Here is a 23648-nt window from a genome sequence, read left to right as displayed (position 1 = left end):
GGGCCCAGTGCTCTTCAACATTTTTATTAATGATTTGGACGAGGAGGTTCAGAGAATGCTGATCAAATTTGCAGATGACACAAAATTGGGTGGGATAGCTAATACCCTGGAAGACAGAAACAAACTTCAAAGTGATCTTGATAGGCTGGAGTGCTGGGCTGAAAACAGCAGAATGAAATTTAATAGGGATAAATACCAAGTTCTACATTTAGGAAATAGAAACCAAATGCACAGTTACAAGATGGGGGATATTTGGCTGAGCAATACTACAAATGAGAAGGATCTTGGAATTGATGTAGATCACAAGCTGAATATGAGCCAACAGTGCGATATGGCTGCAAAAAAGGCAAATGCTATTTTGGGCTGCATTAATAGAAGTATAGCTTTCAAATCACGTGAGGTACTGGTTCCTCTCTATTCGGCCTGGGTTAGGCCTCATCTAGAGTATTTTGTCCAGTTCTGGGCTCCACAATTCAAGAAGGACGCAGACAAGCTGGAGCGTGTTCAGAGGAGGGCAATGAGGATGATCAGGGTTCTGGAAACAAAGCCCTATGAAGAGAGACTGAAAGAACTGGGCATGTTTAGCCTGGAGAAGAGAAGATGGAGGGGAGACATGATAGCACTCTTCAAATACTTAAAAGGTTGTCACACAGAGGAGGGCCAGGATCTCTTCTCGATCCTCCCAGAGTGCAGGACACGGAATAACGGGCTCAAATTAAAGGAAGCCAGATTCCAGATGGACATCAGGAAAAGCTTCCTGACTGTTAGAGCAGTACGAGAATGGAATCAGTTACCTAGGGAGGTTGTTTCCTCTCCCACACTAGAGGCATTCAAGAGGCAGCTGGACAACCATCTGTCAGGGATGCTTTAGGGTGGATTCCTGCACTGAGCAGGGGGTTGGACTCGATGGCCTTGTAGGCCCCTTCCAACTCTGCTATTCTATGATTCTATGATATGAAAGCTTAAAATTATGACAAAAAAACACCAATACAAAAGTACAACCAGAATAAAACCAAGCAGAAAGACAGAGATTTAAAATACCAGAGTTAGAAGACTAGAATAGTAAATTGCTAAAATACTGGGAAAATAAAAAGGTCTTCACTTGGCACTAAAAAGAGTACAACGTAAGTGCCAGGCAAACCTCTCTAGGGAGCTCATTCTACAGCCTGGGTGCCACAGCAGAAAAGGCTTTGATGATATAACTTTCCCTTGCACCAGTCAGTGCTGCTCTCTCCAACTGGTGCCAAAGTCAGTATTACTAGTTGAGGTGACACGGACTCCCAAACTGCACTGAATCTGGCACAATGGGAAAGTCCATCACAAAACAACTATGCAAAAATACGGGTTTTATGGCATGAAAACCTGCAGTTGCTGCAGAGAAGAGGGAACCATGAACAAGTATGAAGCATAGTAGTACCAGAGTAAATCCCCCGTGTAGACAACCCATCCTCTGTGATAGGCTGAGTGAAAGGAGAGAGAAGGAGCTGAGAAGGGGAGGAGACCCGGAACATTTCTCATATCAAATCAATGAGTTGTTGCTTAGCATATTCATCTTTATATGCAGGCTCTTACATCAGTTATCTCTCTCACACATCCTTCTTTTATTTTTGGGGGTCTTGGATGGTACTTTTTTCTTTCCCTCCTTTAACCCATACTTACTCCAGTCCTCCCAGGAAGCCATGTTTCACCTACAATCTGGCCTGCATAGGCTCCATTTTGCCTCATACATCTGGTTGGTCACTATACAGTGCAAACTCCAAGTCTAATACGGGACCTGGGTAAAATTTCTGCTGGTGGCCCCCTCTTCGGTCACTGGGTCCTAGCAGGCTTATCTGACCATGGGTGGCAATTGTCCATACAATCCTGGGAGGTGGTGTTGGGCATTCTGGGAAATTAAATGGATGCTAGATCTAGCCTGGTGCTGCTGCTTGGTGTGTTGAGACACAAAAAAAAGAAGAAGTACATAGGACAGACACTAACAATGGTCCTATGGTACAGGTTCTGGCCCTGACACTAGTTGTTTTTTTTAATTACTGCTGTGGGTCCAGGATTCTGTCAAAAAATAAATAAAAATTAAAAATGCACAACTCATATTGATATTTCCATATCTGTTAAGAAAACACAACTATACTGTGATTGGTTTAATAAAATGATGTTTAAAGCATTGTAAGGTTGATCTAATTCATGCTAAATTATCTTGAAAATACACATTGGGAAAAGAAGCAGTGATTCCGATTCACATGAACGAGAACTTACTGAAAGGCCTCTGTCTGTGTGATGTTGGACTCACTCCTCCGTTGTTAGATCTCACATGCTGCAGTGAGAGTCTGAATATGGGAACCATATGGGTGAGGTCAATTTGTGTGGATCTTTCCCATTTGACAATTGCTTGGCCCTATCCGTGTAGTTCCTGCCTTCTGATGTTTGCCACAGCAGCAGGCAGGAGAGGCTGCTGGATCCAGTTTTGGTGTGTGTGTGTGGGAAAAAGATTCCATTCTGGTTTTTAGTTAAACCAGCTAAAAGGCTAATGGAGCTATCCAAGTTGCTGGACCCAAATTTCAAAATGGGTGCAGCACCTTGGATAGCTCCTTTAGACCTCTGCCTGGTTTTAACTAAAGCCCAGAATGGACTTTCCGCCCCACCAAAATCAGATCCACCAGTCTCCCCTTGTTTTGGGATCTTGTTTTGGGGGACAGTTTATTTGCCACCAGCAGTATGCATAAATTGGACTCAAACCGAAGGGCAAATAAGATTAATGATCTTGCAAGTTCTCCTCCCTTCATAAGCTCCATTTGTTCTGCACTTCTAGCCTAGATGAAGTAGTTTCTCTGGGAATCCCTTCATTCTTTCTCAAAGACTGGTTTTTATTCCAGTGTTAAATAAAGAGAAAATCTACATGACATCATCCCTTTGTTGCACAATGTTGGTTGTATCTCTTCCATACTAATAATCTATCTCTTCTGTAGTGAACAGATAGAGAATAGTCATATTTTCTTCTGTTAGTGGTTAGGTTGCGGGTTCAGTTTTCAAGGAAACTAGAAGACTGAGAAGTCAGTCAATCAGACAATGGAATCTCACAAAATATTGCGAGTTCGTCAGTGTTTAGGGCTGTAATCTAATTAACTGGTTATTTTTTAAAAATATTAATTTTAGTCAATTCTATTTTCATATCTGTGAAACATACTTTCCTCTTAGACATTGCAGGCATATTTAAAGATGTGCTTGTTATATGCAATTTTTATAAGTATTTGTATGAAAAACACTGTTTAGAAAAATCTGCCAGTTTAATTTTTGATACCTTTTTTAGTGAATTAATAGTTGGAAATTGCTTGACTAATTAATCAATTAAATATTGAATCCCTACCAATTTTGCAATAGCTTTTTTCAATGACTGCAAAGATGCATTTTAATAGAAATTGGTAATCCTATGAAATGTGATTCCATAGCAAACCAAAGTATTTTTTCTTTTCTTTTTACTGTGAATATCAATGAAAGAGAACAGAAAATACATTGTGAAAATGAAAAAAACCATACTATTACATATGTAAAATTATCGTAATTTTCTATCATATGTATCATTCATTAAAAAAGGGAGAGATTTAGTGAACCAAAGTATAATGTTTATGGACACTTATGGTTGCTAGTGGCTTAAACTCGTCAGAAATTTGACAAATATATACTCAAGACAAAGGTGAAGTCAATTCAATGTGACATTTGCCTCTATGGTAATGCTTGTAAATGCCTCCTGTGGTAGCATACAATTAAACATATGTCATCATAAGTAATTTCTATTTTTCCCCTGCTTCAGATTACCATCTTTCTTAAAAAAAAATATGGACAGAAGTTCATAACAGATAGAGAGCAATAGGTCATTTTCCCATTACATCTCATGCTGGTAAAAGCTCCACCTGTTTAAAGTCAGAGCTCTTGTCCATAAAAAGGTGCCTTCTTAACCATTATTGCTGACAGGATGCGTTTTCATATGTATGTCGCCAAAGCATAGAGATAGAGATATTACTATGCTATTCATTGCACTACTTAGAGAAATTTTTAAATACAATAAGTGGTATATAAATCTCTTCTATAAACAAAAATAGGTTTATAAACTCCCCCAAGGGTCTCTGCCAGTTGGGCAGTCTATAAGTGCAACAAGCAAATAAACAACCATTCCCATTATGTATAAAATGCTTATGTTTGAAAAGGTCTTATAGAGTTCATTTAGTTCTTATAGAGTTCAATTTTCCTGCCATTAAAGGAGAACTTGTAACAAAATATGGTGCATAAGAAGTTACCTTTGGCTGTTCTCCCGCAGCATAGCTGAGGGTGCATGTAAACGGACATGCAAATCAGGACTTAGTTTATTTATTTATTTATTTATTTATTACATTTCTATACCGCCCAATAGCCGGAGCTCTCTGGGCGGTTCACAAAAATTAAAAACATTCAAAATATAAAACAACAGTATAAAACCATAATATAAAATACAATATAAAAGCTCAACCAGATAAAAACAGCAGCAATGCAAAATTACAAATTTAAAACCATGTTATTTAAAATTTATAGATTGTTAAAATGTTGGGAGAATAAAAAGGTCTTCACCTGGTATCTAAAAGCATATAATGTAGGTGCCAAGCGAACCTCCTTAGGGAGCTCATTCCACAGCTGGGGTGCCACAGCAGAGAAGGCCCTCCTCCTGGTAGCCACCTGCCTCACTTCCTTTGGCAGGGGCTCACGGAGAAGGACCCCTGAGGATGACCTTAGGGTCTGGGCAGGTACATATGGGAGGAGGCGTTCCTTCAGATAACCTGGCCCCAAGCCGTTTAGGGCTTTAAATGTTAATACCAGCACTTTGAATCGGGCCCGGACCTGGACTGGCAGCCAATGAAGCTGGAAAAGGACTGGCATAATGTGGTCTCGGCGGCCAGTCCCTGTTAGTAACCTTGCTGCCCTGTTTTGTACCAGCTGAAGTTTCCAGACCGTTTTCAAAGGCAGCCCCACGTATAACGCATTGCAGTAATCCAAACGAGAGGTTATCAGAGCATGGATAACTGTAGCTAGGCCATCTCTGTCCAGATAAGGGCGCAGTTGGTATATCAGCCTAAGCTGATAAAAGGTGCTCTTTGCCACTGAGTTCACCTGTGCCTCAAGTGACAGTTCTGGATCCAAGAGCACCCCCAAACTACGGACCCGATCCTTCAGGGGGAGTGCAACCCCGTCCAGGACAGGGCAAACATGTCCTGAACTTTTTTCCCTCCACAGGCTTTTTTCCCTCCACAGCTTGAGATCTACCTTTTCCACCCCTGCACAATGCATTTGATAGACATACTGACTATCAAATCAAATTGATCAAGTGACTGCTATCTTCCTCCCCACTGTGCTCCAGGAGCACAGCCCACTTTTCTGAAAGCCCCTCCCCTTTTTAGTAAAAAAAGAAGTAGCAAACAACAGACAATTTCAAAAGCCTTGAAAAACTGCTTCAGAGAGAATGTGAGAGGTGGGTTGGTGATGTCCGATAATTCTCAGCCAATCAGCACTGTGCACAGCCTACTTCACACACAGTCACACAGAATTGGTTTCTTAATCCATGAGAGAAAATGATACGTCTAAATAAAATACGACAAATGTTGCTTCTACAACAAACTCACTATTGAAATTATGTACACCTGTACGCACCTTGAGAGCATCACCCTGCAGCTAGCCATTTTTATTATTTTGTCGATGACTCAGTTTTTCAGTGGGGTACATATCTGAATCAGCATAGCTAACCCTAAAGAAAAACAGGGAGCATTCGGGCGACTGCAGAGAAAAATAGGGGGGAGAAAGTTGTTGTCCCACACCTATTAACAAGATGCTTCAAAATGTAAAAAGAAAAAGATCTCACCACTATATATATATATCAGAGTACAATGCACAAAGAAGTATCATCTGGGAAAATTGGTGGGTATTTTTAAAACCAAAACTGAAAAAGAAAAGAAAAAGAAAAAGGAACAAGAAACACAGTGTGTATTAAAGTCTATCCTGATCCTTTTAAGTAAACAAATTGCATTTCTACCAGGAAGCATTCCTTTGCACTGTTAAATAATCCTTGAAATCCTGTAAACCTTGCTGTTCAATATGGTACTATGATCAAGTCGAAGGCCTCCCACTCTGCAAAATCCCCCCAGACAGGACCAAGCTGTACGACACAAATGGAGGGTTAGATGGTTAATCTGGGATGTTCCCAAGCCAAATATGAACCAAAAACAGGTTGAAACAAATCCAGCATTGATTCAGGACAACAGAAAAGATTCCTGTGGATTTTCAGGAGAGTTGGATGTCCTCTAATTTGGAAGCCCTTCCTCATGATCCTGAATCACTTTTGCACCTGTTGGAGGAGAGGCAACATCCAATTCAAAAATAAATATGCACATGTGTTGGGAGGGGAAGATTTGTGGCCAGGGAAAGGTGTACTGAACATTCTTAACTCTTTTCTTTAACAGGACTTCATGTTCCTCAGGAGGACCAGCCTCACAGCTAGGCAGTGGTGGACACCTATAAAGGCCTGCGCTGCAGCAGGAGGCGCACTACTGACCACCAGACCTCCCCCTGCCCCTACTGTTGTTCATCTGGCCATTGACACCCGTCCACCCATTTTGCTCCTCTGGCTCAAAAAGAGAGCAGCAGCAAGCAACAGGAGTGGGCAAAAGGAACCGGAGCTACCACCACCTGCTTATCTGTTTGCCTTTTCTGTCTGGAGGCAGAAGGGCAGCAAATGGGCATCTGCAGGGAGGATGAGAGGGGGTCCTGGGGTGGTGGGGGTCTGTCAAAACCTGGAACCAACATGGCACTGCAGGAATGGACCTTGCAACTGAAAATAATTTTCACAGCTAAATGTTAGCCCTAATTCCAAAATTAAGATTCTGGAATTAGGGGCTCTGGCAATAGGTCCTCATAATTAGGACTCAACCATTACTCATACTAGGTTGTTATAAAACTATCCCATACTTTACTACTACTACTAATCTGAGTAGTAGTAAAGAATGAGGGAGATTCAGGGAGATTCATACAAAGCTTGCCCATTCTCAACCTTGCAGCTTACCTCCCCTCAGCCATTTCAAAAATATATTAATGTTTTGCCTTTGTTTTCAGACCCTGTGTAAGTGGTATTTTGTGGGGAAATACTGTCTGTTGTTCCTCTAAATTATGCTGTGTCACTAGACATGTGGCAATATATAGCTCGCCATATAAAATTAGTCTGATGGATATATTTTGTTCCAGCAGAGTGAGTAATCTGACAAAAATAGAAAAACACTGTCGATATGACAGGCTGACACTTGTGACACTACCGCGGAACTATAAATCCTGCCCTCTGTTGTTTACAGATTGACTTTGAGGCCAAGGACAAAGCACAACCTGTGGTTAGAAGAAATAAAAAGGATGCTGCATGGAGGTAGGGTTAAAAACTCTCATGATGGGAGACATTTTTCCTTTACAATGCCTGAGCCCCTGGAGCCATGTCATTATAGCAGCGTTGTTACTGGACAACCCCAGGTTCCCTCATTAAAGAGAAAAATTATCTCCTCAGAGCTTTGCGGAGGGAAATGTTACAAATGTCAGTGGCACACACCCCAGAAGACAAAATTTAAGAAGCTGTTTCAAAAACAAATCTATTTTTGGGATCCTGCCCTAGTGATCCATGAACACCTGAGTTCAAGACGGTTGCTCGGGCCAGTGACTTAGTGGGTTTAATCTCATTGGTGGCTCACAGAAGGGATTATAAATGGGTTACTTAGCTTCTTTTTATAAGACCATTGGAACAGTGGAACCCAATGGAGAACAAATCCATTGATAACTGTAATAGTGACTTAGCATAAAACTTATTCTAATAAGTACAAGTGAGACCTTCAATAAAAGTTTGCAGTGTACCCCACCCCTTTAGAGGGTTTCTCCTATTCAAAGCTCCAGCCTGTCTGGAAACAGAGCCTTGGAGTTTCAAGAAAGGGAAAGTAAAAAATATGCCTTTTTTCCTCCCCCTCCCCATTCAGATCTTTCCCTGCTGTACTATATAGCACTAGAGGGCTGAAATTTGGGTCTGAATGCCAGCTGAGTATTTCTGGGGGGCGGGAAAGGGAAAAGATGTCCCTTTTCTTTTCTGTTCTCCTTGATACATAATCTGTTTACTGAAAGTAGGGAGTTTTTACTGCATGCATCCCTTACTATAAGCAGCTAGGGGCATGTCTAGACCTGGGGGGAGGGGGGAGAGATCTTGCGATATTCTGCTCGCAAGATCCTTTCCTTTGTACAGACGTGCACATGACATCCTGGGAGGAACGAGGGATGTTGCCCCTGCCAATTTTTTTTTAACAGAAGATGAGTGCATGTGCTCTTTGAAGAAAAAGTATTTAAAAAAACAAACAAACCAATCCCACTCCCCTCACCCCACCCCCGATGGGCACAGAGCACTTGAAGAGCTCCGTGCCCGGTTCCTGCCTCCTAGTGTTTACTCATGAGGAGCCAGGATGAAAGCGGGACAGATGATCCTGAGACTACGGGAAAAAATGGGCTAAAAGCGTCCCAAGGTATCCCGGGGAATTGGAGGGATCATCCGGGACGATCCCTGTGATATCGACTGGTGAAGACATGCTCTATGAGCTGAGCAGGCCAATTTCCTTGTTCTCGTCTTCACTTTCAGTTTCCTTTCTTTCCTCAACTAAAACGTCAACATTCCGTACATCCTAAAAGCACACAGATCTTTTTCAAAATGTTTAAAAAAACAAAAACAAACAAACGCTTTCCTTTTAAATTCCAAAAGTATATAATTTTATGTACCCACGGTACCTATGTAATCCCTATGTGCCACCTTATTTTTGGGTGGCCTTGTTTGCTTCCAAACTGATCGGCATTCAATCATCCAAGTTGCTGCAGTGAAAATTTAAAATCTGGTGGACATCCATATTCACATGTAAATACTGATAAGCACAGACGACTTGACTGAATGTCTGAAATCTTGGAGGTATACTGGTGAGTATTCACTATCATGTTTTTGTAATTGTTGCCATACACTTATGTATGTTGACACTGACCAAATTTTGGACATTCCCTGCAGCAAAGATAAAATGGTCTGAGATGCTAAACATAGGCATGCAGGGCCTTTTAGATTCTGCAATTCCTTAATTGTACATTATAAAAATTGTTACTAGGCGTACTGTTTAGAATGTTAAAATATGAGCTTTTACAGTGGGCGAATTAATAGTTCTTGCTGAAGGCACGTGGGAAACATCTGCGAAAGTCTCAGAAATTGAGACTTTCTATGGGGCTGTAGTTCAGTGCTCTGCTTACCCTCTTGAGGATTTCTATGGGGCTGTAATTCAGTGCTCTGCTTAACCTCTTGGCCTTCCCCATGACCAGCAGAAGCAGAACAAACTGTGTAAAACAAATTATATATGTATATATAGACACACTCACACAAAAGTATGCTTCAATTAAAAATATATACAGATCTCAGAATTCAACCTTAGCTTATAATGACATAGACAGATATAAACAATTTAGATGCCACCTTTCCTCCAAACAGTTCAAGGTGCCATGCAATGTTCTCCTCCCTCTCGATTTTACCCTCATGAAAACACTGCAGGGTAGGTCAGAAAGCTAGCAACTGACCCAAGATCTCACCCAGTGAGCTTCTTGGCTAAGTGGGTCCTGAACCACTCAACCACAGACTATTCCCAGCCCTGCTGAGAAGTTCTACCAATCAAAGATGTACAGTGCTCTGCTGGGGCTTCTATCAGTTTTTCTTGTCATCTGCACTGGCTTTCTGTATGTTTCTGGCCCCTACTCAAAGTACTGGTATTGACCTTTAAAGCCCTAAACAGTTTAGGGCCAGGTTTCTGAAGGGTTGCTTCTTCCCATATATGCCTAGCCAGACCTTAAGATGTTCTTCAGGAGCCCTTCTCCAAGTGTCCTCACCAAATGGGGTGAGAAGGATGGCTACTACAGAGAGGGCTTTTTCAGGGGTGGAACCCTGGTTGTGGAATGCCCTCAACAGAGGGTCACTTGGGGACTATGTTGTTGTCATTTTGGTTCCATATAAAGACCTTTTTATTTTTCTTAGCATTTTAGTGTCATGATGAAAGCATTTGAGTGCTATTAAAATCTGTACTTTTGGTACTCTCTGTTGTGGGTTTTTAATCTGATACTATTTTGATCTGTTTTAGATACACAGTGGAAATTGCCCGGAGGACTTTTTTTTGTTAATGGGTAATATGCAAATGAAGTAAATAAGAAATAAATAAGAAATAATTCTACATGGTTCCTAACTATCTCCCCCCACCTCCCATCAACACACTCACAAACACACACATGCACACACATACATACACTAAAGGCTCCTAATTGCATAGTATTCAAGAAAGATGCCCTTATGCTGTGAAATCTCCCTCGGTGAAATGCAATTTATTCACATCCATTAAGAGTGAAAGATTTGCATCGCTATCCCAAACACATTTATATGACAGTGATGGTTGATACATGCAGTTCTTTTGGGGGGTCAGAAACTGTTCCTTTTGCTAATGGTGCTCAACATTCAGAAGGATGTCTCACCTTATAAGTATCCTACATTTTTGAAGCTAAAATACGGGAAAACATTTGTCACAAATTGCCACCAAATTAATAGCAACAAAAGGTGTTCTGTTTGCATCCAAGCTGGACTAGGTATTTACAAGGTGTATCTTCTGTATCTTCTATCTCATCATTATTATTATTGTTGTTGTTATTATTACATTTGTATACCACCCCATAGCCGAAGCTCTCTGGGTGGTTTACATAGGATAAAACACTTAAAAACAATATGCAAAAATTTAAAATCACAAAAACATACAATTTTAAACCACAAAAACATACAAAAACAAATCCAGGCTAATTGCATATTGCTAAATGCCTGGCAGAAGAGAAAAGTATTATTATTATTATTATTATTATTATTATTTATTTATTTATTTATATAGCACCATCAATGTACATGGTGCTGTACAGAGTAAAACAGTAAATAGCGAGACACTGCCGCATAGGCTTACATTCTAATAAAATCAATAAAACAATAAGGAGGGGAAGAGAAAGCAAACAGGCACAGGGTAGGGTAAACAGGCACTGGCTAGGGTAAAACTAACAGTATAAAGTCAGAACAAAATCAAGTTTTAAAAGCTTTAGGAAAAAGAAAAGTTTTTAGCTGAGCTTTAAAAGCTGCGGTTGAACTTGTAGTTCTCAAATGTTCTGGAAGAGCGTTCCAGGCATAAGGGGCAGCAGAAGAAAACGGACGAAGCCGAGCAAGGGAAGTAGAGACCCTTGGGCAGGCGAGAAACATGGCATCAGAGGAGCGAAGAGCACGAGCGGGGCACCAGCCGAGCCTCATCAGGGAGATTGTTCCACAATTGGGAGGCTACCCAGAAAAGACCCTTTCTCTTGTTGCCATCCTCCGAGCTTCCCTCGGAGTAGGCACCCGTAGGTGGAACTTGGACGTTGAGCGCAGTGTATGAGTAGGTTCATGTCAGGAGAGGCGTTACATCAGGTATGATGGTCCCAAGCCATATAAGGCTTTATAAGTTAAAACCAGCACCTCGCAAATATACAGGCAGCCAATGCAAGCGGGCCAGAGTGGGTCTTATATGTTCAAACCTTCTGGTCCCTGTTATCACTCTGGCCACTGCATTTTGCACAAGCTGCAGCTTCCGAACCATCTTCAAAGGCAGCCCCATGTAGAATACATTGCAGTAATCTAACTTGGAGGTTACTAGGGCATAGACAATTGAAGCCAGGTTATCCCTGTCCAGTTAGGGGCGTAGCTGGGCCACCAACCAAAGCTGGTAGAAGGCACTCAGTGCCACCGAGGCAACCTGAGCCTCAAGTGACAGATGGTTCTAGGAGAACCCCCAAGCTATAAACCTGCTCCTTCAGGGGGAGTGCAACCCCATCCTGAACAGGTTGAACACCCTCCATCCGGTCAGCAGAACCACCCACTAATAGCATCTCAGTCTTATCTGAATTGAGCTTCAGTTTATTAGCCCTCATCCAGTCCAGGCACTGGTTCAGCACATCCACAGCCTCACCTGATGAAGATGAAAAGGAGAAATAGAGCTGCATGTCATCAGCATACTGATGACAACACACTCCAAAACTCTGGATGACCGCACTCAATGGTTTCATGTAGATGTTGAACAGCATGGGGGACAAGACTGACCCCTGCGGAACCCCATACTGCAGAATCCATGGGGCCGAGCAGTGTCTCCCAAGCACCACCTTCTGGAGCCGACCTGTCAAGTAGGAGTGGAACCACTGCAATGCAGAGCCTCCCACTCCCAACTAGGACAGTTGTCCCAGAAGGATACCTTGATCGATGGTATCGAAAGCCACTGAGAGATCAAGGAGAATCAACAGTCACACTCTCTCTGTCTTTCTCCTGACATAGGTCATCATTAGTCCTCAACTGGGGGGTGGGGTCTGGAGCCAGTACTAGAAAATATGTAGTAAAGAATTAAAAAGTGGATCCACCACTACATGTTTGGGCTATAGATGAGTCCTCGGTATGAAAAAATTCAAGACAACTGCTTGTCTGAGGAAGATGGGGCTGGTTGTATCATTAGGCAGTAAGGCGACTTGATTCAGGCAGCTGATTTTGAGTGTCATGAAAGGTCAGCAAATTGTTGTTTATTTAATTTATTATTGTTCAGTGTTTACTGCCAGGGAATAGGGGAGAGACACCTATGGAATTTTCTCCAGGTGCCAAAATATATTCACTGGTTTTGTGCTCTATCTATCTATCTATCTATCTATCTATCTATCTATCTATCTAATCTTTTTCATGGCACAATCCTATACGTGGTGGGCTGGGGCATGTTAGGAATTGTAGGACTTTCTTCTGTCTAAATATACATAGGACTGCATCTTTGTTTATTTTCAACATGTATATATTGCCCTCACAACATAGTCCTCTAATTCAAAGCCACAAAACACTAAAAAATTAAACATCCAACAGCTTAAAAACTCACAACGGTACACATTGAATAAATAAAATAAAATAAACAACGATACTCACACTAGAAAAAGGTCTTAAAAACAATCTTAAAATGCCTGGGAGAATAAAAAGATCTTCACCTAGTGCTGAATGACAACTACAGTACATAGGCATCAGGTGAGCCTCCCTGGGAAGACATAATCAGTGTGCCACCACCGAAAAGGCCCTTTCTCTGGCAGTCACCCAATCACCCAATGACACTTACTTAGCAGAGGCCTCTGAAGAATCTAGGATGGAAGGAAGCTATCTCTCAGGAAACCTGGCTTTAAGCCATTAAGAGCTTTAAAAGTTTCATTTCATTTCATGTTAAGGACCAGCAGTTTGAACTGGTCTTGGAAATGGATTGGCAGGTTGTGTACATTAAAAAGCAATGGTGTGATATGATTGAAACAGCCAGTCCCTGTGAACAGTCTTGTCACACTTTTTTGGACCAGCTGAAGTTTCCAGTGCATTTTCAAGGCAGCCCCACATAGAATACATTGCAGTAATTCGAATAAGAGGTTACTAGAGCATGGATAGCTCTAGCAAGGCTATCTCTGCCCAAAGAGGGTTTGGCTAGGACTGATGGGAGCTGCAGTCCACCCATTCTTTAGTTACTCTTTAGGGGGAGTGCAACCTGGTCCAGAAGGTTGAAAGCCATTCAGCTAGGCAGAAGAACTATCTACCAATTGTGCCTCTGCTTGTCTAGATTGAGTCTCAGTTGACTCAGTTAAGCTTCCAGTCCAATACCACACTCAGACACTGATTCGGAGCATCCATGGCTTCACCTGGATTAGATGAAAAGGAGAGTGGGCAAGCTGGGTGTTATCAGCATTCTAACACCTCAGTCCAAATCTCCGGATGGCCTCAGTCAGCAATTTCATGTAGAAGTTAAATGTCATGGGAATAGAATAGAGCCTTTTTGAACCCACAGCATAACATCAAAGGGTAGAGGTGCCAGAGCATAACTCCACCCTTTGGAATTGGCCATCCAAGTATAAGCTGAACCCTTGCATTACAGTCAAGTCAGACAGCCTATGTAGAAGGATACCATGTTTGATATATCAAAAGCCGTGGAGCGTTCTAAAAGACTCCACAGCGTCATACTCCTACTGTCTCTCTCTTGGCATAGGTTACTCCTCAGGGTGACCAAGGCAGTTCCCATTCTAAAACCAAGCTTAAAGAAGAGCTGTTTCATCCAAGAATGTTTGGAGCTACTTAGGAACCACCCATTCCAACACCTTGCCCAAGAGCACCATTTTTGGTGGAAAGGCAGATATAAACGTAATTTTAAAAAAAAGTCCTAGTGAAGGGGATTGTTATGCATCTTGACTGGGCTGGGGGAGGGGGAAGAGGGGTGCCACTTTCTGCTCCATCTCAGGTAGCACAACAGCTTGGGCTGGCCAAGGACTTGTCAGAACTTGAGAGACAGCAGCCGGTCTCAAAACAGTGACTAGAGAATCAGGAGAGAATTCAACCTGTGCATCACCACACAATTCTGGTCAAAAGAAGGAAACTCCAGGAAAGCCAGCCACACCGCCATGGTAACATTTTTCTATTCACAGACGAGAGCAGATCCAGAGTGAACCCCTCCCAGAGCCTTAAGAAACTTCAAAAAGAATAATGCTTGCTCACTGTCATGGACAACTGGGAATCATGCTCTTGTTTCCCTAAGAAAACACCTAGGAAGCTGCCTTTACCTTCCCCCAGCCTCAACTGCCTGGGAAGTCTGACAGAAAGTCTGACAGGCCTGACAGGAAATTATGATACACCATTTCTCCACCTGCTTGTGGTGGTGGACTTTGTGTGGCATCTATCTTACAGCAGCACATCTATCTTTCATGGTGCAGATTGCCACCTGTTGAGTCCATGTGCATTTGTGAACCGTTGAAACACACTTGAAAACGGTTTCTGCATAGTTTCTTGCCATTTGATTGGAAACTACCATTTCCCCCCCATGTGGACATCCTGCTAATCCATAATTAAGCTTCCTTAACCATGATTTGGCATGAGGTCCAAATCAATAAACCTTAGTTATGGCCATTGTTCCATGTCTGGATGCTGCTACACCTAGAAACAGGAGTGCTGAGCAAACAGGAAATTAAAACAAATGGGAAATGAAAGCAGCTGCAGTTTGGTGTAATGTCTGAAAGGAGCCTAATGTACAAACCCCAATGCAGCAGCTCACCACTCCCTGCCCCTTCAAAACACTATTTTTAATAAAAAAAAAAAACCTTGAAAAACATTAGGATGCTAGGTTCTCCTTCCTGTTCCTGAACCTGTTGCAGAACAGCTATTGGTGAGCAGGCAAAGAAGGAAAGAGTTGCTTTCTGGCTTCGTCCAAAATTCTGCCCACACAGACCCTTTCCCCTCTGCTCCCTCTCTCCCCCCACTCCCAGTCTCTAGCCTAGCTATTTCTCTCTGCACCACCTAGCTACTTTCCTCACGATTTCCCCCCTGCATTCCCTGTTCCTAGCCTTTTTCTTTTTCTCCCTTTTTAGCCTTTAGCCTTGCTCTTTCTCTTCCCTCTGTCCCTTTCCCTTGTTATTTACCCCTCCCTCCTGGCTTGTAGCCCTCCTATTTTTCTCCCCCTGCACCTCTTTAGCTCAGTTTCTTCCTCCTAGCCTTTAACCTTGCTCTTTCTCTACCCCTTTGCTTGTGGTTTCCTCCCCGCTGCCTCTAGCTTTAATATTTCTCTCCCCATTTCTTTACCTCACTGTTTCTCTCCCCAGCCTCTAGCCTTGCATTTTCTCTACCGTCTACCCCCTTGCCTTGCTATTTCCCCTCTCTCCCAGTCTGTAGACTCACTATTTCTTCCCTGCATCTCTTTAACTCATTTTTTAATAGCTAGGCCCTCACGGCAACCATTATGTGACTAGTCACATTCTACATGGGAGCCATTTTGTGGTGGTGCCCACAAGTTTCTCAGATTCCAAAATATGTCCAAGGTTGGGGACTCCTGGCCTAAGGGGCTGACTAAGAACACTGATTTTGTAGTTCACTCATTGGCCCCCAATCAAAATGAATCATAGCACACAAAACCCATGTTGTGCTTTGAGTTTGTCCAGGCTCATATACTCTGCACTCTTTACAATCCTGTTTAAGTGCATAAATGGGCAGGAAACAGATGACAAGGTAGAGGCTTGCCATCTGAAATTCGCTTACAAACTATGAAGAAACCACTTGGTAGTTGATGTTCAAGTGCTCAACTCCTTTCACTTGAAGCTGTTGTTGGAACCTTATTTTGTAGCCTTTGACCCAGAGTTGCCAAATCCTGAAAATAAATGGTTGTGTGTGGGTGCAGAGTCATCTGGGGGCAAGGGCAAAAACTCACAATATGCCTTGGGCTCAGTAGGACTTGAGGTTTTCAATGGCCCCAGGGGCCAGCCAGTGGAGAAAGCTGCCTATTTACCCAAAATGAACAGGTTTTTAAAAAAGATAGGGGGGAAGCAATCCTTGCCCATTGTATGTCTAAGCACAGGCTCCAAAGCAAAAACCAACAACAAAACTCAAACCAGCCAGTTTTTTTTTCCTTGGCAATTCTACTTTTATCTAATGGTCAGCATATACACAGCTCACCAAAAAGCAAATTCCCTTACAGAGAGGATTGCAGAATTCCAGGCAGTGCAGGGTACCCAGTGTTCAAGATCTGAGGTAAGTACTAGAGAGGAAGTCTGCTAAATGGAGATGGATGACATGTAAGTAAGAGATTAAAGAAATATTTTGACATCAAATTAAATCCTTTAATGTTATGTCATATAATTCATGATCAACCTCTTTCCCCTAGAGTTCCCCACAATATTTGTCATATTTAGAATAGACCCATTGAAATGCACAGGACTTACATTAGGCTAACATTGGATAAACATACAATGTTGTAATTTTGTGTAATTTTGGCTTGGATTTAGATTTAGCCATACTTAAAGCAGACTCATAGAAATCAATGTGACTTAAGTTACTTATGACCATCTTAAGTCCATTGACACCAACCCACTGTAGGCATTCTTCTGTCTAGTATGTTTAACCACCTACGATTAAGGTTGGTATTAAATGAATCTACCATGAAAATAAATGTTATAATGTGAATGATATTTAAAACTTTCCCATATGAACTGGAACAGAACTGGCTGGTTCAACTGTATCATGTGAGTTTGTATTGACTTGCACTGGAACCAAATGTTTGAAATGTCTTGACTTTTGATTAAGAAGTGAATACCTCTTGCACATGAAGCCAGCCTATTGAAATATCTATCTTATCTAATTTTAAGTTTTAACTTCCTAACTGAAAGATTTTATTTTATTTATAGAGTGGAAAGTTGAAAGCAGATCAATTGTATATAACAAAACCTCAATATAGCTGCTTTTTTTTAGGAGCCAAAGGAAATGCAAGATAACAATTTATTACGGGAAGCTATTAATTGTTCTTCAAAGCTTGCCTTTAATATTTTGTTCTTTGCAATCTTTTGATACTAGCCTTAATTATTTTGGATAGACATTTATGTTCCCTTCTGTGTTTTGCCTTTCAAGGTACTGTAGATTGCAAAAGAGGTGGTAGTAACATCAAGGCAACCTGATGCACCATATTTATGTAGGGAATTTGTGCAAACATTACTTCCCTATCTTTTGTGTGATTCAGACTATTTCCAAACATAAAATAGCATTCTTTTTAGTACTATTTAGTTTGTAAGCATGGGAGAAATTGGCATATATAGTATGTGTGACCTGTCTCTTCAAGAGACATGCCTGGGTTGTAATATCAGCTCCCCTTTTGCTATGTGGGTAGTTTCCCCCACAATCCAGTTAAACCCACAGAACTAAACAAGGAAATACCACACCGTTGTCTTTTATATTATCAGTTTACACAAGAAAGGATTGTCTCATGTGTAGACACGGTCTTGGTTCCTTGATTTTACCAGCCTCCAATCAAATAAGAAAACCCCAAAACATAATCCCACTATATTATTATGAATTTAGGCAATACTATAGCCACTTCTCCTAACAGAAAAAGACATTTGTGTGTCTTGTTGATCTAGAAAGAACAGGGGAGCATTACTAAGCACAGAATCAAGTGGAGTGTTAATGAGGCTAAAGAAACACTATGTCTCTTTAGACCCCCTTAGAGAATTTTAGTGGTTCACGTCATTACATAGAATCCCTCTTTAGGCTAGGATAAAGGCACAGGTCTTACCTGAACAGGCTAGTAGCTTTTGCATTTTTAGTTTTATTAGCTTCCCTCGCTGCTAAGTGTTTGAGGAAACATTAGAGCCACAAGCTCTCCTATCCATTGGGAAGCTATGGTACCAGAATCCAGTGAGATTCCTATTTTCATCTTAAGACATAAGCTTATTCATTTAAAAACCCCTCTCTCGTTTCAGTATTTGATCATCTCTCCATCAGGAAAAAAGGTAAACTTGCTATACTTGGGCAAGAACTGACATATTTTCCCATTGTTTTGGCTGTCAAATAAATAAATAAAACAAAAAACAAAAAAGGAAACCAGTTACAAAGCAGTGGCTGTAGCAGTTACTTAATTATATTTGCAAGTGGAAGTTTGGAGTGTAGCTATAGGGTTGTACTGAAAACTGAAACCACATGAGATCAACCAAGGGACAAAATAAATAAATGAAGTGTAGTAAGATTTCTTTCCAGCAACCAGTGAGGGTTTGTTTAGACAAATTTAGAAATCCTTTCAAAAATCAGCTATGTCCAAACCACATCTGGGATGTTTTGATTGTCTTCATTCCTGAATTGCTCTGGAATGTTAGCAGTAAATTTTCCAAAAACCTTTCAAAGTGTACACTAAGGTTTATTTAGTGTAGAATAGACAGCAGATGTAACACTAAGATCTCAGGTCCATCTTGAGTCGGGGAGCCTTCAGTTGCTGATATAGTCTTGCTGACTATATCTCCATGCTTCCCCCACCCTTCTCTATCAACTATGATTCATTAGTGAAAAAATAGTCCTGCCCTTATGTCTCAAGACCAACACCCATAAACAGGAAACAGTGCTGAAAACCGAACAATCAACAATCCAAATGAAAACACTTGGTTTCTCTATCTGATAAAGACTCAACTGTTTTGCAACTAAACAGTGGGGGAGGAGAACATCTCCTTCTAGTATACTTTAAATAATTTTCCAGTTATGAGATCCTCCAGACTTGAGCAGATGGGACGATTTCCATCTGTTAAGTTGACACGATAGATACCATCAATAGGTTGCATCTGTGGTGCCATGGCCATTCTTTGGCAAATGAAGAAAGTGAAGGAGGAAAATGGCAAGAGAACAATTCTAGATAGGCAAGATACACCGACCTAGTAAAGGCAAAGGAATATATTCTATACATTTCTAGTCATTACCTTAGGTACTTTTGCCTATAGCACAGACAATGAAATATTCCTTTTCTTGTTTTATTGGTTATTCTTATATCGCTAAGGTAGCCATGTTGGCCAAAAGAAAAATTCCAAAATACCTCTATTAGGCCAACGCAAAAGTCACAAAATATTGTGCAAGCTTTTGAACTCTCCAGAATTCTTTATCAGGCAAGATGGTAAACAACCGCCCCCCCCCCCCCCAAAAAAAAAAAAACTTGGAGGAAAAAGTAGCTGATATTCAAGCCATGGAGTCTGTATTTGGTTAGTGTCGGCAGCTTCCTCCTCCTCCCTTCTATCTTACGACGGTAATGAAATACAGACTCCATGGCTTGAACATCAGCCACTTCCCCACCCACCCCGCCCCTGCACTTTTTGCTTTGTTTACCTGCTGAAACAAAGCAAATTCTTTCCTGCTGAAGAATTCTGAAGAGCTTCAAAGCTTGCACAGCATTTTGTGAGGACTTGGTCTAATAAAGGTATTATGGCGATATGGATTTTGGAAATTGACTGTTGGAATGTTTATAATATAGCAATAACATGGAGAACCTAGGAGTGTAGTGCAATCCTGTGCATCTTTACTTGGAAGTAAGTCCCATGCCCTGGTAATGGCTTTGGGCAGCCTTAGTTCACCTGCTACCATTTGCTGCACAATTCAGCATCAGCTCACCACAGCTTGCCAAGAACGACATTTCTGTCACTACTGGCTTAAACCCAACCTCCAGCGTTTTTCACACATTTACCTGAGCATGGCACCAGTCCCAACAAGAAACCATTAAAACAGAGGCTGCTGTATCAGGAACAGATGACTACTGTGCAGCAACAGAGAATATTTGGGGTGGCTAATGACTTGATGCTAACTACAAGAGTCCATGGTGTCAAAATGACAATGGAGTGTGGTTTACCATCATCTCATTAAAGGAACAATAACTGCTCTGTGGCTAAATTCTGACTATAAAAATTAGATTGTATTGAATACTGAAAGAATGATCAATCTCATTGATGGAACTATCAATTCTGTTTTGTGGTAATACATAATGGATTCCATAAAAAAATGTTTGGGAAAAGATCCAGAGACATTTGTGCCTCATTGCCATTGGACCAAGGTTTCTAGAGCTAGCACTCCAGGAGAAAACCCATTCTAATCCTATGCCTGCTTCTAAGGGAATGCATTCAGGGAGAATGAAAGGACTTACATCTTTGGAGTTTTCTTATTTGCCAGATTTTTTTCTATGAGAAAACATCTGCTTGTTGATATTTCTGTGTCAATATACTAGTATTTACATATAAATCATTAAATATTAGCTCTGCAAATGCTAGTATTACTGATTCCATTGCAAATAAGTGTTTTGTTTTTTAAAAAAAAACAGTCCAGGGGATGCTTGGCATATTCTTTTGGTGGAATCTGCAGGACTCTCTATGAATATGTATTTTTCACTTGAGGAGAGAGAGAGAGAGAGAAACTAAAGGTCAAACATTTAAGATTACTTTGCAGTGTGTTCTGAAGTCTCATTGACATTTTTCTGTTTTCTGAAAGTCAACGTCTGGCAATTTCCAAAGGAAGGAATGTAAACATGCAGTGCGGTTGTTTTAATGCTAAAAAGTATGTGTGGATGCTCATAGCCACACCTCTAAAACATTTCTCCATATTTCAGAAATTCCCTTTCCTCAACTTGATCTTCTTTCTGCATCTCTTTTTCATGCTTTATCTGAAATCTGTACTCAGAATTATGAAAATATGAAAATAATTTCCAACACATTATGACAGAATATTGGTATAAGCGGCTCTCATAGTACATATTGACCTAGAAAGGTAAAATCTAATGACATGACATGCATACATTACACAGTAAACATCTATACAGTGAAACCATTGAAAATTTACCCTTTCCTTTGATTTGGAATAATGTGTGTGTGTGTGTGTGAAAATAGTGTGAGGCAATTTTCAAAATGATATGGTTGGAATGCCATAAAAGAAATATATCTCAAACAAAACAACTCCTGTCTTTGATTTAGAGCTAAATTGCAAGAGCCATTAATTTAAGGGTGGGCTTTTTTTGTGGAGAGGGCTAATCTTTTGTATAGGAAATATGTCTGGTAAGACCCAGAAGTGTTGCTTTTACAAATCCCTTTAATCAATTTTGAAGTTTAGGTTCAAATCTACAAACTAGTTGTCACTGACTCAACTTGCACAGCAGGAACAACACACACAGAGAGAGAGAGAGAGAGAGAGAGAGAGAGAATATGTCTGTGTGAAGGAAGAATGTTTTTAAACTGTCATCCCTTCATTCACAAAATCCCCCTCCCCCTCCTAGGTTACCACCTCCCAAGATGAGAGGGAATCTCGGTTCTTCTCTGCAACCAGTAGTCAACCCAACTGTTGCAGGGATGTGACTTGGCAGCTAAGGGCAGGGAATAGCTACAAAGCAGGAGAGGTTAGTTATAATACATAATACACAGAGAGGATGCAGCTAAATCTATTCATAATTAAAAACAGAATCTAATGAGGTGTGAACGAAAGGATTTCAAGGAGTGTGGTGCGGGCAGGAGAGGGGGGGCGATTCCCCTAGAATGGAGCGTAGTCTCTCTTTCCTCTTGCTCCTGCTTACCTTTAAGATCAGCTCGGTGTGGTGTTGGTCCAGCATGTTCGCCTTCACGAAGGATGTGATGATGACCCTGCCGTATCTCCCAGGGGTCTGCAGGTCGGAATAGAGCCGGTGCTTGGAGCGATTGACGGGGAAGAGGCTGTTGACGAGGTTCCTCTCGATCTTGGCCAGGCTGTGTTTGGGGGCCAGCAGGTGCTCCACGCTCTCTTCGATCTGGTACCTGCTGAAGCTGGCCCCCAGCAAGATGGAGATGAGCACGGGGGCGGAGGCGAAGAAGACCGGGTGGCTGGCAATGAAGTGGCCGAGTCTGGCGAAAGACGTTCTCAGCCCCCTGTGCAAGACCTGCCGCAACATTCTAGTGCAGAAGCAGCTCAGGAGGGCGAGGCGCGCACGACGGAATCTGAAGCTCTCCCAGAGCCCAGGCAAAACCATCGGGGAGCCCAGGCAGGCGGGAGCTTCCCCTCCGGGCTGAAATTGACCAGGCAGCCAACTCTCCCTCCCTGCCCACACCCCCCTCGGTGCGCGGTGGGTGCTAAAGCGCTTTGCCTCCCTCCAGGCTGACGAGGGGAGTTTCCCGGCGCCTCATTGTCTGACTTTAAACAGCAACAAAGACTCTCCAGGGAAACGGAGAGGGCCGGCGAGAAAGGGGAAAAACAAAACAAAAAACCAACCCCCCCCCCCCAACACGACAGGGAGGAAATAAAAAGGAAGGAAACCGCGAGATCGTATTGGTGGCAACACCTATTTCTTTGTTTGTTTCGTTTTAAGGTGGCTGCTCCTTCTGCCAAGCGGGTGGGTTTTTTTGGGGTGGGGGAGGTTGTCCAGGAGAGGTTCTAGGGGTGGGGATCGAAGTGGGGGTTCGACACACTTGCTGACTAATCTCAGCTGAGCGCCCACTCCCCGGCGTGGAGCAGAGGAGAGGGGGGCAGGGATGGGGGAGGGAGGAAAAGCCTCAAATCCTGAAAAAAATAGAAATGACTCGCACGCATCAGCACGAGAAATCTGCTCCTTCGTGGGGGTGGGGGGTATTGGGATTGTTGTTGTTGCTGCTCGGTTGTAGATCCACAGGAGATCCCAGGGCTACGGCTGATTACACACCTGCAGAACTGAATTAATGGATTTCCTCCCCCATCCGCGCCTCTAAACGATGACAGGAAAGAGACTCGCCTCTTCCTCAGTCAAAAAACCCCAGTGGGAGAAATTCACCGTTTCAAAGCACACGCTGTTGCTGCTGCCGCCGCCACTACCGCCGGAGTTCAGGGGCAGTTTTCTTCCCGGCTTTTTCATGACAGTTGTTGAGCTTTACAAACGACTAGTCAATGCCCAGGTGGTTCAGAACCAGCGACGAGGCGCAGCAGCGCTTCCGCGCCTCATCTTCCCCGGCTCTCACGCGTCTTCTCGGGATCAAGAATCTGGTGGGTCGCATTCAAGACAATCAGTCAGGGAAACCAGCTCCCCACTCCACTCACCGCCCCACGGGGAGTGTTTACCGGGCGGGCAACTTAGCTGGGAAGTCCCGGTTGCCGGCTGCAAATTACCAGCGACTAATCATCTCAGGAAAGGGATTCCTCCCTTCTTCACTCCTACCTCGGGGGTCCTTTTTGAAAAACGTATAATTATTTTTAAAGACCAGATCCCACACCTGGGACT

General features: G+C 42.2%; 1 protein-coding gene across 1 annotated transcript in view; it reads right to left on the bottom strand.

The window, feature by feature from the left end:
- PTCHD1 (patched domain containing 1) overlaps window positions 1–22412 on the bottom strand; it is a 67772-nt gene extending 45360 nt beyond the window's left edge. The window contains exon 1 of the mRNA XM_063127536.1: window positions 22002–22412. Coding sequence (XP_062983606.1) covers window positions 22002–22352 — 351 coding nt within the window. The 5' untranslated portion in view covers window positions 22353–22412. The remainder of the gene's footprint in view (window positions 1–22001) is intronic.
- Between the last annotated feature and the right edge of the window lie 1236 nt (window positions 22413–23648).

Source organism: Elgaria multicarinata, chromosome 5, assembly GCF_023053635.1.
Source record: "Elgaria multicarinata webbii isolate HBS135686 ecotype San Diego chromosome 5, rElgMul1.1.pri, whole genome shotgun sequence".
Taxonomy (NCBI): Eukaryota; Metazoa; Chordata; class Lepidosauria; order Squamata; family Anguidae; genus Elgaria; species Elgaria multicarinata.
Note: the sequence above shows the minus strand (reverse complement) of the source record. Positions and strands in the feature narration are given on the sequence as shown.